This window comes from Platalea leucorodia, assembly GCF_965183815.1.
Source record: "Platalea leucorodia genome assembly, chromosome: 2".
Taxonomy (NCBI): domain Eukaryota; kingdom Metazoa; phylum Chordata; class Aves; order Pelecaniformes; family Threskiornithidae; genus Platalea; species Platalea leucorodia.
Genome location: NC_138824.1, coordinates 143,708 through 157,827, shown reverse-complemented (window position 1 = coordinate 157,827; position 14,120 = coordinate 143,708). Strand labels below are relative to the sequence as shown.

At 54.9% G+C, this 14,120-nt stretch overlaps 1 protein-coding gene across 1 annotated transcript in view; it reads right to left on the bottom strand.

Moving 5' to 3' along the window:
• The window catches only part of DCHS1 (dachsous cadherin-related 1), a gene marked incomplete at its 5' end in the record, with an annotated part of 49,159 nt that overhangs the window by 15,827 nt on the left and 19,212 nt on the right, over window positions 1-14,120 (bottom strand). Inside the window, 9 exons of the mRNA XM_082303892.1 lie at window positions 260-469; window positions 767-892; window positions 1,331-1,570; window positions 1,884-2,718; window positions 5,854-6,011; window positions 6,196-6,292; window positions 11,177-11,364; window positions 11,559-12,578; window positions 12,960-13,196. Of these exons, the coding sequence (XP_082160018.1) occupies window positions 260-469; window positions 767-892; window positions 1,331-1,570; window positions 1,884-2,718; window positions 5,854-6,011; window positions 6,196-6,292; window positions 11,177-11,364; window positions 11,559-12,578; window positions 12,960-13,196 (3,111 nt within the window). The remainder of the gene's footprint in view (window positions 1-259; window positions 470-766; window positions 893-1,330; window positions 1,571-1,883; window positions 2,719-5,853; window positions 6,012-6,195; window positions 6,293-11,176; window positions 11,365-11,558; window positions 12,579-12,959; window positions 13,197-14,120) is intronic.

Here is a 14,120-nt window from a genome sequence, read left to right as displayed (position 1 = left end):
AGTCCAAGCCTGGGGAACCAGACAAGAGCCTGGGGAATGAGGAAGCGCAGCCTGTCCAGATCTTGGGGTGCTCTTTACCAGGGGCAGAGAAACTAGAGGGCTGAGAGGTGGCAGCAGCTACCTGTGCTTTGGAGTAGGAGAGAACCGAAGTGGAACAGGAACTGCCACAGGTGATGCTTCCAGAGCCATGGGCAGCCCAGGGTGAACTGCCCTTACCCACTGCCGAGACAGAAGCTACAGAGCTCCCTGTGTGCCTCACCTGCCACGTAGTATTCCAAGCGCCCGTTCTCGCCTCCATCAGGATCGGTGGCCCGCAAGGTGTAGAGTGCCACGCGGCTTTGGTTCTCAGGGACCTCCACAGAGCAGGACTCACTCTCTAGGTGTGGTGCGTGGTCATTCTCATCCCCTACCGTTATCCGCACAGTTGCCCTGGAGAGGTTGGGGGGCAGGCCACCATCCCGTGCATAGACTGCGGGAACACAGCAAAAGCACTGCAGGCCACCCTGCTGACTGGGAGCTACTATCAAGGCTGTCATATGGAAATGTGCGGACAACCACAGGGGCAGCCAGGCATGGGATCACCGGCATTCCTGCATGCTCAAACCAGCCAACAACCCCACCTGCCCCACAAACCTCCATCACTTCCCATGGCCTGCCCTCCCTGTAATACTGCCCTACCCCAGGAGTGGGGAGCACCCATCGGTCTCCCCTGTGCTCCCTACCCCCATGCCTGCTGCACCCCTCTAATGCACCAGCTCAGCCCTACCCATCAGCACGTGTTGCTCCTGCTCCTCGCGGTCCAGGCGACGCGTGGTGACAATAAGCCCCGTCTGTGGGTGGATGGAGAACGGCCCCCCAGAGAGACCCCCATAGGACACCTGCCCATTGGCACCTGCAGGGAGGAACATGGTTTGAGGGCAGCCCAGCAGCAACCCCAGGAGCCTCTCATTTGGCTCAGAGCCCTGCACCTCCCTCCTCCCAGGCTGCCCACCCAGGAGTCACACAGGCTCCGGGAGAGGATCATCTCACTCCATGGCAGAGATGTGTGGTGGAGGGAGGTCCCAGCCCAGCCCAGTTTGTGGAAAGGAAGATGGGCCAAGGAACCTTCAAGGAACAAAGGCCACTGTCTTGGGGAGCAGAGGGAATCACAGTCCCTGTTCTCATTCTCAGCTTCTCCCAGGATTCAGCCCCTCTCATCTCCAGGCCAGGTCATGATCCTTCCCTCTCCAAACCAGGTGGGAGGGAGCAGAGTTCACCCAGTCCTGGGTGCTGCATCTCCAGAAGGGCCCCTGACCAAACTGGGCAGCTCACCCTTGCCCTGCATCCTCACCCAGGTCCCGGTCCGTGGCCAGCACCTGCAGCACAGGGCTGCCAGCTGGCAAGTTCTCCATGATGTGTGCTTCATACTCAGGTTTCTCAAAAGTGGGAGCCTCATCGTTGACATCCAGCACCAGCACGGACAGTAGCTGTGTGGCGGAGCGGCGTGGGAAACCGTGATCCATGGCCACCACAGTCAGATTGTGCTGCACCACCTCCTCCCGGTTCAGGGCCCGCACAATGGAGAGCGCACCTGCAGACACAGGGAGAGGGGCGAGCTGGGATCGCATGGCGCCAGGGCCGACTGTTCCCAGGACAGAGCTATGGCAAGGCTGCAAGCAGTGGGGTGAGCCAGGGACAGCCAGGTCTCGAGAGACAGCAGTATCATGCCAACCAGGTGCTATGCTCAGGACTCTCCACACCCCACAAATCTCCCTCCTCCGGGTTCCCCAGCCCACGCCCTCCTCCTGTGCACCATGCTACATCCCCATGTATCCCTGCACCCTCCTCAGCCCCTGCGTTCCCAGTGTCCCTGCCACCCACCCTGCATCCTCCTGGGCCCTCACCAGTGCTGGGGTTAAGGTGGAAGCGGCCGTCACTGTTGCCTGCTCGCAACAAGTAGCTCACACGCCCGTTCTCTCCCAAATCGTTGTCCTGGGCCACCACATGCAGCGCCACGAACCCTGTCGGCTGGTCCTCCATGACGCTGACAGCAGCAGGTGAGAGGAACACGGGCACGTTGTCATTCTCATCAGTGACAAACACACGGGCTGTGACGGCTGCCGAACGGCGCTGGCTGACGTTGCGGGCCTGGTCCGTGGCCTCCACCACCAAGAGGAAGGAGGCAGCAGCCTCCCGGTCAAGGCCCTGGCGAAGGGTCAGCAGCCCCGAGCGGCTGTCAAGCTGGAAGGGAGCCCTGGGGGGCTCCTGGTGCAGCAGGGCGTAGCGCACCTGGCTATTGGGACCCACACCATCCCCATCCAGCGCCTGGAAAGTGAAGATGGACGAGCCAGCCTGGGCATTCTCGGGCACCACAATGGTGATGGGGTCTTCAGGGAAGGTGGGCGCCTGGTCATTGCAGTCCTGCACATGGATCTGTACCAGCACCAGTCGGCTGGAGGGATAGCCATGCTGCATGTCCTCAGCACTCACCTGAAGCACGTGCCGTGCCCCAGCTTCATAGTCCAACTCCCGGGCAGCGTAAATCTCCCCTGTCACACTGTCAACCACAAAGGTGCCATCCCCACCACCTCCTACCACTGTGTAGGTCAGCTGTCCTCGCGCAGGGGCATCTGGGGGTGCCACTGAGCCGATCACAGACCCTGGCTTGACCCCCTCGAGAGGGTGCAGGGTCAGCACAGTGGCATCAGGCCGTGGCAGCACCCGGGAGGATGGCAGTACCTGTAGGGAGAGGCAGCAGTGAGGGGCACACACCAGGGTGCTGTGTGCCAGGAGGTCCTATTGGAGAGCCAGTGAAGAGGGGGACACGGGGCCTGCAGAGAGCAAGTGTCGGGAGGCAAGGTCTCAGCTCTTGTGGCCTAAAAAATGAATAGCAACCTGAAAAACATGCTGACAATAAGTGCAGGTTTGACAGGGTGAAAGACGAGCTTCACCTGGGGAGCCAGGGTAGGTAAGGACAGAGAGAGCTGCTGACTGGGCAGAGAAGGCTCGGGGGGGGATCTTACCAAAGTATATCACTACCTGAAGGGAGAGTGCAAAGAGGACAGAGCCAGGCTCTTCCCAGTGGCAGAGGCAACGGGCACAAACTGAAACACAGGAGGTTCCCTCTGAACATCAGGAAACATTTTTTTCAACTGTGAGGGTGACCGAGCACTGGCACAGATTGCCCAGAGAGGTGGTGGAGTCTCCATCCTTGGAGACAGTCAAAAGCCACCTGGACATGGTCCTGGGAAACTGACTCTGAGTGGCCCTGCTTGAGCAGGGTGGTTGGACAAGATGACCTCCAGAGCTGCCTTCCCACCTCAACCATTCTGCGAGTCTGTGAGTCTGTGATTGTGTTACATACTGCAAAGACAACAGACACCAGCAGAAACAATTCTGCAAAACATAAGCAAGAGTGGGCAAGAAGAGAGGTGCAGAGAAGAGAGATAACCCCGTATGACACAAACATGAATAAATACTATCACTACTTTTATTAAAGATACCGAAGTCAATTTGGGGATGAGGTGCACCTGTGGATGGGAGAGAGGATGCATGAAAAGCAATAGTGTTATCTGAAGGGAAAACACGTTGAAGAACTCAGTGCACTCATGTCAAGGAGCCGGGGAAAAAGAGAATACAGCAAAACTGTCAGCCCAGAGGGGTATCAAAACTAGCAACTGTCAAGCAAATAGCTACGTTATAGAGATGCAAACAAGCACTTCAGGGACAACCAGGCTGCCAGCCTGGCCTCAACACTTTGAAGGCTGTAGAACAACTTTAATGGCAAGAATAGTTACAGACATGGCATAAAAAGGAAACGGTATAAAATGTATTGTGGAATGGCTACAGGCAGATGTGCCAGGCTAACACAGTGCTTCTCTCCTCAAGGTCAAAGGAAACGCAGTGTATCTATCTAACTCGTCTGGGTTTTAGCTGGGCTCTGATGCAGGAGCACATGGGAGATCACTCATTAAACTGGGGAAAGGCACAACAGGAGTATGGCTGTGTGACAGAAAGGACTAAAAGATCGACTGGCTCAAGGAGAGTGATTAGCAGGCCTTTGCAGAGATGGCTCTTGGTGCTGACATTTACTTTCGATAGGTGCAAGGGCAAAAGAAAGCCGAGTACGTTGTGAACTTGCTGACGATATTAGAGGTCACTGCCAGCACAGAGAAGCAGCAGAATGTCAAACAAGGAGAATGGCCTTGGGAACTGCAAGAACAGGGACAGGAAGATGTGAAAAGGTGTGCTGTGACAGTGCCTTGACTGGGGGGAAACCGGAGTCTCTGCTGTAAAAGGAAGCTCATTACTAACAACAGAGAAAGGACTTGGCTGTCTGGGCCAACACACCAGACAGTGAGTGCCAAAGTTATACAGATGTGCAGAACACCCTGCATGTCAGGAACACTGTTTTCAGTAGATGCTGAAATATTTCAGGGAAATATTGCAGCCATTTTTAAAAAGGGTAAAAAGGAGGACCCTGGGAACTACCAACCTGTCAGCCTCACCTCTGTGCCTGGGAAGATCATGGAACAGATCCTCCTGGAGTCTATGCTAAGGCACATGGAGGACAGGGAAGTGATTCGGGACAGTCAGCACGGCTTCACCAAGGGCAAGTCCTGCCCAACCAACCTAGTGGCCTTCTATGATGGAGTGACTACATTAGTGGACGAGGGAAGAGCTACGGATGTCATCTACCTGGACTTCTGTAAGGCCTTTGACACGGTCCCCCACAACATCCTTCTCTCTAAATTCGAGAGGTATGGATTTGATGGATGGATATTCCATTATTCAGTGGATAATGAATTGGCTGGATGGTTGCATCCAGAGGGTAGTGGTCAATGGCTCGATGTCCAGATGGAGAACAGTGATGAGTAGTGTCCCTCAGGGATCCGTTCTGGGGCCAGTGCTGTTCAATATCTTCATCAATGACACAGACAGCGGGATCGAGTGCACCCTCAGCAAGTTTGCAGATGACACCAGGCTGAGCGGTGCAGTCGACACGCCTGAGGGATGGGGTGCCATCCAGAGGGATCTGGACAGGCTGGAGAGGTGGGCCTGTGTGAACGTCATGAGGTTCAACAAGGCCAAGTGCAGGGTCCTGCACTTGGGTCAGGGTAATCCCTGGTATCAGTTAAGGCTGGGGGAGGAAGGGATTGTGTGCAGCCCTGCCAAGAAGGACTTGGGGGGTACTGATAGACGAAAAGCTGGACATGAGCCAGCAATGTGCTCTCGCAGCCCAGAAGGCCAACTGTATCCTGGGCTGCATCAAAAGAAGTGTGGCCAGCAGGGCGAGGGAAGTAATTCTATCAGCGAAACACTGGCCCAGGTTGCCCAGAGAGGTGGTAGATGCCCCATCCTTGGAAACATTCAAGGCCAGTCTGGATGGGGCTCTGAGCAACCTGATCTGGTTGAAGATGTCCCTGCCAATTGCAGGGGGGATGGACTGGATGACCTTTAAAGGTCCCTTCCGTCCCAAAGCATTCTATGATTCTATAATTCTATGCTGGGAAGAATTAATGTCTCTGTGCAGGGGACCTCTAAGGTCTTCTCTGCAACAGCATATCTACGACAGGGTCAGCTGTCCAAGTCTGGAAAAGACAGAACTGCTTACTGTTAATGCTGTTGAGCACTTTACAGATGAGAACATGCACAGTGACAAGTAGGCCCATCCCTTCCCATCCCAGGTTCTCCACACAGATTTAGGGCTGGATCAACAGCTGAGCAAGGGCAGAGGGTGCCCTGGGATGAAGGCAGGGAAGGATGAGAAGGTGGGGAGGAAGGCTGCCAAGTAGCTGGATGGTGTCTTCCAAGAGGTGAGCGAGGGGTAGATGGGGGACAAGCAGGGACAAGAGGAGCTGGGGTGCTGGATACCTGAATGCGAATGATGGCTGACGTACTGCGAGGCACCGTGCCCCGGTCACTGGCTGTCACAGTGAAGATGTACTCAGCACGATCAGATCGGCGTAGAACTGTGGCAGTCCGCAACTCTCCCGTAGCCATGTGGAGTGTGAAACGCTCTGCCCAGGCTCCTGCAGAAAGAAGGTGAAATGCTGCAGGGAAAGGCAGAGAGGAGGGAGGGCAGGGGGCAGGGTGGGATGGAGGAGGGAGCGCGGTGTGGCAGGGCTTGGGCAGTGGGCACCCATCTGCCCACAAGGGTGGTGGCTGCAAGGTAGAGAGAGAGCAGCATCAATTAGTCAGTTCTGCAGCTCATACCTATCAGTGAGTAGATGATGGTCCCATTCTCACCCTCGTCGGGGTCCTTGGCCTGCAGGGAGGCGACTAGAAGTCCCGACGGCTTCTCTTCCAGCACCTGCAGCACAGCCCAGGGAGCAGCTGAGTGGCACAGGGCACCCTTCAGCCTACCCCCACAAGCCCCCGAGCACAGCACAGGATCTGCACCTTCCTACACCAGCCCTGCACCTCACCCAAGGCACAGACTCCCTGGCAAGACCCACCGGCTGTGCCTGAGGCTGGACAACATGGAGGAGTCCACAGCATAGCTGGCAAAGGGCGCTTCTGCCTTGCCAGCCCTCCTCCCATCCTGCCCTGTTTAACAACCAGCTTAGCAGCGTTGGGGCATGCTGCAGCAGTGAGCTGCAGGGCGATGGGAGGACACTATTTCACCCATGTTACATCCAAAGCCTCTACAGCTAGGAAAATCCAGGGCTCCACGACAGTCCTGGTTCTCTCTGCCCCCAACAGACCCCTCCAGCTGCAAATGCAAAGGTACGAGCACTGACAGGCTGAGAGGCCAGTCACCCTGGTAATGCAAGGTGATTTCCTCAGTTCCCACCAGCCGGCCCAGGGAGGTTTGTGATCTCTGGGAATGCAGCTGGCAGTTCTTCCTGGGCTCGGACACCCGGACTCTTAGGGCTTTTCCCTTCTCTCCTTTGTTCCTAGTTAGTACTGCTGACTGCCCGTCTGTAGGCACTTAAGACCATCATTTTATGCCAGTGCATCTCAGTACCATCAAGACATTAATTACACACGTGCTCAGTTAACCCCACATTCTGAGGTGAGTTATCAGCTTCCTGACAGAGACCACACGTAACAGCACGCAAGCACCTTTCCTGGATAATTATGGAAATGGCCGCATCCCCGTTCCTGCCCCTTACCACTTGCCGGCCTGCTGGCAGACCTGTCTCTCCTCCAGCACAGACTCCTTGCACCTACCCACACCTCACTGGCAGAGAAGGTTCCCCACTTGGCAGAGACTCTGTGGTCCCTTCCACACCAGAAGACATCGAATTCACATCCTGAGGTTACAGACCTCAAATTCACATCCTATCAGCACAAATCATTCACATCCCACAGCACAAATCATCCTCACAGATGCAGCTGTGCTGGGTGATCTCTGTGTGGTACTGCCTTAATGCATTTATGAAAAAGACAAGTGGAATCCAAGCAAGAACCCAAGGAAAGAGGCTGCAAGCTCCTGAGAGGAGGCAAGGGTTAATGCTGTTGCACAAGCTGCTGGCACCACGATGGTGGCGCGCAGGGGGGGAGACCAGAGGAGCTGGACTTGTTTAGCCAGGCCAAGCAGTGATGTGACTGCACTCTGTAAACGCTGGGAGAGGGGAGGGAAATTCCAAGGAGAGAGAAGAGCTATTTAAGCAAAAACACAATATTGGCACAAGAACAAATGAGTATAAAGTGGTCAGAAATTAGTTTAGGCTGGAAATTAAGAGATGTTTTCTAACTACCAGATCAAGGAATCTGGAACAGCATTTCACAGCAGTGATGGAGGCAGAAGACCTTCTAAATATAGCTTGGCTGTTTATGAAAAGGAGCGTCTGCGTGGACACCTCTGAGTGGGGCCATGCTTAGGAGGCCCCTTCCAACCCCTCCCCTGTAACAGGCTGGGGCAAGGTCTGCCCCCCATGCTGTCCCTAATTGCCCTCAACCAGCTTACAAGGGGCTCCTGCTTTGCGTGCGTGGTCACCCTCTTCCACAAGGAATCAAACTCCATCTGAGGAAAGCAGTGACTCAGCAGAGGAGTTAAATGAGCAGCACCCACACTGGCTCCGTGTACAAATGCCACTTCAGATGCACAAACAGAGGAATAAACAGCAATAGAAGTGGCCCTGCCTCTGCAAAAACCTCAGCCTTAGTAAAATTGCTACCAGGCAGGCTTGTCCAGGTCTGATGTCCACCCTCCAAGAAGGTTGTTGCAAATACCAGCTTGGTCCAAAGATCAGAGAGCCATCTCAACCACTGGCATAGCTCTGACAGTGGCTGGCAGTGGATATATAGAGAAGATGCAAGAAATAGGGTACGCATGGAATAATCCTCCTGTGAAACCTTCCCAGCTTCCAGCAGTCTGTGGCTAAGTCACTTCCTGAGCCACAGATCATATTTTTGTTCAACAGCCTTTGATGGATCTTTTTCTTTCCATGAATTCATCTAATTTTGAACCCATGCAACTTTTGGCAATGATTTCACAATTTAATTATGTTCTACATTAAAAAGTACTGCCTTTGTTTATTTTAAACCTGCTGCCTGATCATTTCTTATGAAGCTGCCTAGGTCTTGTATTGTGAAAAAAACAACTTCTCATTTCCCCACGACTTTCTCTGTGCCATTCGCTGCACACCTCTGTTATATTCCTGCAGTTTCTTCCATGCCAAAGAATGTTCAAGTACTTTCTTTCTGCATGGAAACCATTATCTACTGGAGATCACATTAACATCCTTTTCTGAACCTTTTCTAGCACTGCTGCTTATTTAGTGGAATGGAGGCAGGGCAGAGAGCGTGTGCAGAATTTGAGATGTAGGGTAATGATGTTTTCTTTCATTCTCTGTTCCTTTTCTAATAAAACTCAGCATTTGATTTGCCTTTTTGACTGTGGCTGAGCCCTGAGATGACATTTTCACAAAGCATTCATGGCGATGTCCCAATCTTCTCCCTAAACTTAAGTAGCCAATTCAGAGCCCACCCCTGTGGAAGTGAAATTCATATTGCTTTTTGCCACGTGCACCACTTTCCAGTTAGCAACAGTGAATTTCATCTCCCATCTTCTTTCCTAACTGAACAGTAAAACAAGATCCTTCCACAGTTCTTCACAGGGAGCCCGCACCTTTGTTACTATGAATAGACCAGTAACATCACCTCTTTGGAGGATATATGAAAATGCTAAATAGCAAGGATACCAGCACCAGTCCTAGGCACCCACCAGTGACATCCCCGCTCTGTGAAAACCGACCGCTTCTTCCTTCCCTTTGCTCCCTCTCCCCTTTCCTAGGGATCATTCCCTGGGAGGATCCATTACTACTGCAGTTCCTGTGTGAACACCACCTGGTCCTGCCAGAGTTACCAGCCTGCTTGACAAGCTCATCTTGCAACCTCACAGTGGGAGACACCCCTCTAGCTGATGCTTAAAGCACGTGCTGATACAGAAACCTCCCCCTGCTTTGCCTAATGAACATCGATATGAATACTTCACGGAGCAAGTCTGCAATAAATCACTAAACTTTTGCATTTATCATTCAGTTTTTACTTTTCCCTCCAAGCCTTTCTTCTACACTTAAGTCATGATTAACAGTGGCCTCTTCCTGTGCTTCACCCTTCTCTGCCAGTGTTTCTAGCAGGAGCGCTTCAAACCAAAGTGCCCAAATATTCATTTAGTTCAAAACTGTCATCGTTTACCTGCCTTCAGGACTCTAAATCTGTCCCAGCCTTGCTCCGTCTCCTGAAGGAGGAGTATGCTTTTGCGGTACCTTTGTAAGAGAAAAGACCTCCCGAGCTCTAGCAGGACATTCCCAGCATTTCATGCCCCCAAACACTGGAATCGACTGCAGAGCCTGCTGCGCGAGCGTGTTGCAGGTGTCCCCGCACAGGAGACAGGACACTCGGCAGACTGCAGCCACAGAGTGTGAGCAATGCCATTTTGCAGAGCCTGTTCAGCTGCAGTCTCAGCAATGCCACGGCTGGTTGGTCTCTGCCCTGCAGGAGTGACTCAAAGGCCAGAGCCTTGCTCAGAGAGAGGACAAGACTAACTTTGCCTTCCTCTGCCTCCACCAGGCCCTGAGACATGCCTTCATCCAGGCCAAGCCTTGCCAGACAGTTTTGCAAGCAGAGAGTGCCAGCTGGACATGCAAGAAGGCGGCTGGGCAAGGGATAGCTGCGACCTGGAACAGGAAGGAAAAAAGTAATGAACAGGGAGGGCCTGACTGGAGTCACAGAGTGTCCCCGGGGTCCTGTGCTGATGGCCACCCAGGTGCGGCAGTGACCTGCCAATACAGTCCTGCCTGCTCTGACCTGCCTCTGGTGTGTGGCTCAGGCAGGACCTGCGACAGAGAAAGCCTGCCATCACCATGATGTTTTAAACCCAGCACAGCGCAAGTGGCTTTGAGCACACTGCCTGAAGCGCAGCACCATGCAGAGCAAGCACGTCCTTTCAGTTGCAGGTTCTCCCCACCCTGTGCAGAGGAGATGAGGACAGGGCCTCGATTGCCCATCCTGTCCTGTTGCTGCCAGCGCCACTCGGCTGGCTCCAGCGAGCCCTCGCCACAGATGCCGCTCCACAAGGGGCTACAGCAGAGCAGATGCAGCCAGCTGGGGGTGGAGGGTTGATCCTCACCCACTTCTGTTGAGCAGCACAGACATAACTTGATCTGCAGCACACTCAGTGCCCAGGTGACTGCTGCCACCACACAGTGCTGAGAGGGAAAGCTGGGCTGGGACCCATAGCAGATTCTCAGAAAACCCTTGTGAGTGCGAAGTCCAGCTGGGCAGTGCTTTCTTGACCTCCCAGAAAGCCCAGTGGCTATACCAAGAGTCCTGAGACCTAGAAGTTAACAGCACCCTGTGCCTCCCTGCTCACAAGTGTTTTACCCCAGCTCCGGTGGGTCAGGCTTAGGGCTCCTTTTTGCCTTCCCTCCTTGCAAGCATGTGTGAGCCAAGAGCTTCTGCCTGCTGGTCAGTCCTATTGGTCTGAGAGCCCTGCAGTCGTCACCTGCTCCGTGCACAGGGATGGCTGTATTGCCCAAGGACATGCCCATCTTAGCACATCTCGATCAGATTTACCAGGCTGCCCTGGCTGCTGCACGGATGCAGCTTGTGCCTGCTTATCTCCCACCCCGAAACTCTCCTCGGTGCCCCTGCCCACTCCCTTTCCCCCTGCTGAACGGCCTGCCCCAAAACCCAGAGGCTATCCCACCCCTGCCTCAGCAGGGCTCCAGCCTGCTGCCCCTACCTGCACGGGCAGCTCCTGACCACTGGCCACATGAAGGAAAGCTGGAGCGTTGTCGTTCTCATCCAGCACAGTGACATAGACGGTTCCTGTGGCACTGCGGGGTGGTGCTCCCCCATCCTGCACAATCACCAAGAGCTGGTAGCTGGACTGCTGCTCCCGGTCCAGGCTATGCTTGGTGCTGAGGTCCCCTGTGGGGGAGAAGTGGGGACACAGCTCAGCCCAAAAACCTCTTTAAAGAGCCTGTGCTGAGGTATGGTGCTGGGGAGCCCAGCACCGCAGGGGCAGGAAGATCAATATTCTGTTGCGGCACTGGCCTGGCCCGCATCACTTTTGACCCGCTCTGGGCTTTCTCCCCAGCCTTGGAAGCCAGGAAACCTCTCACCTGTCTGTGTGTGGATGAGAAAGTTGGGATCGTGCTGGAGCAGGCGGTAGGTGAGCCGGCTGTTCTGCCCAGCATCCCGGTCACTTGCCATCACTCTCCCCACGCTGCTACCAGGAGCCTGATTCTCAGGAACAGTGAAGAAGTAACGCTCCTCACTCAGCCGGGGGCTGTTGTCATTCTCATCAGTGATGCTGATCCGTACAGTGCTGGTGCCTGTTTTCCGTGCTTCCCCCCCTGCCCCACTGCCTCCTGCCGAGGCCAGCACTGTGAGCACATACAGGTCCCGCGTCTCCCGGTCCAGTGCGCTTTTGACATACAGCCAACCACTCTCAGGCATGATGCCAAAGCTGGCAGCATCCCCATCTGCACGCAAGTGGTAGGTAAGGGTCATGGATTCTGCATCGCGTGCCAGGGCCCGCACCTGCAGGAAGCGGGTGGAGACAGGCACACCTTCCCGTACCTCCACGCGGTAGGTGAGTGTGTCAAAGATGGGCCCATTGTCGTGCTCGGCTTGCACATGCACCAGCAGCGTGAACGTGGAGCTGAGCTGGGGAACGCCACTGTCTCGGGCCACAATGGCCAGCCTGTAGGCTGCGCTGGCTTCATATTGCAGGGCCCCGATCAGTCGCACCGCCCCTGATGAGCGCTCCACACTGAAGGTGCCATCACCTCCTGACACCAGCTCAAAATTCACCTGACCGTTGGCACCGCTGTCACGGTCCTCGGCCTGCAAAGTGTACACTGTAGTCCCAGGTTCTGTGGCCTCTGGGAGCAGAATGGAGTCGGAGGGGGCTGGGAACACTGGCACGTTGTCATTCACGTCTGACACAGAGATCTTCACACGTGTGTTGCTATAGGCAGGAGGTGAACCACTTCGGGCCTGGACATCCAGAATGAGGACTGCCTGGGTCTCATGATCAAGAGGCAGGCTGGTGCGGAGCTGCCCGGAGGCAGAGTCAATGGAAAAGTAGCCATGAGGATCCCCCGAGGAGATGGAATAAAAGATGTCATCAGCATGACCTGTGAACAAGGAAATGAAGACAGGAAGAATGATTTGTGTACCCAGCTCACCTCCTCAGCCCGCCACAGACAGCAGCAGGGCTGGGCAGTGCTGTCTGCGGCAGGCTCTGGTCAGGAGGCGCACAGCAGCACTGTGTACATGTGCATGTATGCACAGATGCATGTGCACAGGGGTGTGTGCACACACGTGTGTAAGCACATGTGTGAGAGCATGCACTGAGTTGAGTGACAGTCGCACAGGCGCACATTCGGATGCCAGTGCCTCTGTGCGTGCATGGAGCTCCCAGAACAGGGTTGCTCTGTGAGGAAGTGCGGCACTGGACCTTCAAGATGATGCAGTGAGAGGGAAAGTGACTGCATACAAAAGGGACATGCCCGTACCTGGAGGGTTCTGGGCCCGGACAGCCCCCACACTGGCACCCTGCAGCATGTCCTCAGGCACTGTGAAGAAGTACTGAGCTTGCTCAAAGACAGGGGGTGAGACCGTGCCCTCCACGATGCTGATGTTCACTCGGGCATTTGGCTGCGCCTGTAGGCCCCCACCATCTTGTGCAGAGATCACCAGCTGCACCAGTGTGTTGGCTTTACCACTCAGGGACCATGAGAGGGAGATGACACCTAGGGAAGAAAGCAGTTCAGAGGGCACGATGCCCGCACCCCTGCCTGTCATCTGGCACCAAGGGAACAGGAGAAATCATAAGCTTGAAAGGAAAGACCTAGGGGGGGCAGCAAACAATGTACATCGCAGTGGGGAGCTTGCCATGGAAGAACTGGAGTAAAGAAGAGGAACCCTCCTGGGAAAGCCTCCCCAAATCGTCCTTTCCCAACCTTAAGCCCAGCCCTGAGCTAAGCAGTGGTAAGGGCTGGGGGAAACGAGCCAGAGGGCAGGTCTCGGGAGAGGGAAAGGAGAGACTAGGGCTTCCAATGTGGGGCACAGGGTGAGGGTCACGACGCAGCAGGTGGGATCTGGGCTGTGGGGCGGGCCTTGGAGGAAACGTAGAACTGAAGGACCATCCTTGACAGGCCCTACAAAGGAGGTGGCCCTGCATTAGGATGGCTGGTAGGCCTGTCTCACCCCAGTCACATTCTGGGAACTGGGGGACCAGCATGGAGAGACCCCAATGTCTGTGCTGTGCACAGGACACCTTCCTGTCCTGCTGAGAGCCCCTGGCACCACACGCCCATGCACTCGCCTCCCCAGCAGAAACTGCTCTGGCTTTGGTGGCCAAAGCAAGGTAGAGCAGATGCAGCCAATGAGACAGGTGGGACTGAGTGTGACAGAGAGTTATAGGGAAGGAGAGTAGACTGAGCAGGGGAGAGAAGGGAACTGGGCAGGGACAAGAAACTAAGCAGGATACAGCCTGATGGGGCAAAGCAAGCAGCATGCAGGAGGAAAGGCGCAGTGAGTCAGGGATGGGGAATGAGGGAGAGGAAGGAAGACAGAGGTCAGAGACTGAGTCTGGGAAGGGGCTGCAGAGGCTCAAGAAGCCAAAGCAGGGAAAATGTGGCAGGGAGAGGAACAGACATATTCTGGTGGCAGGC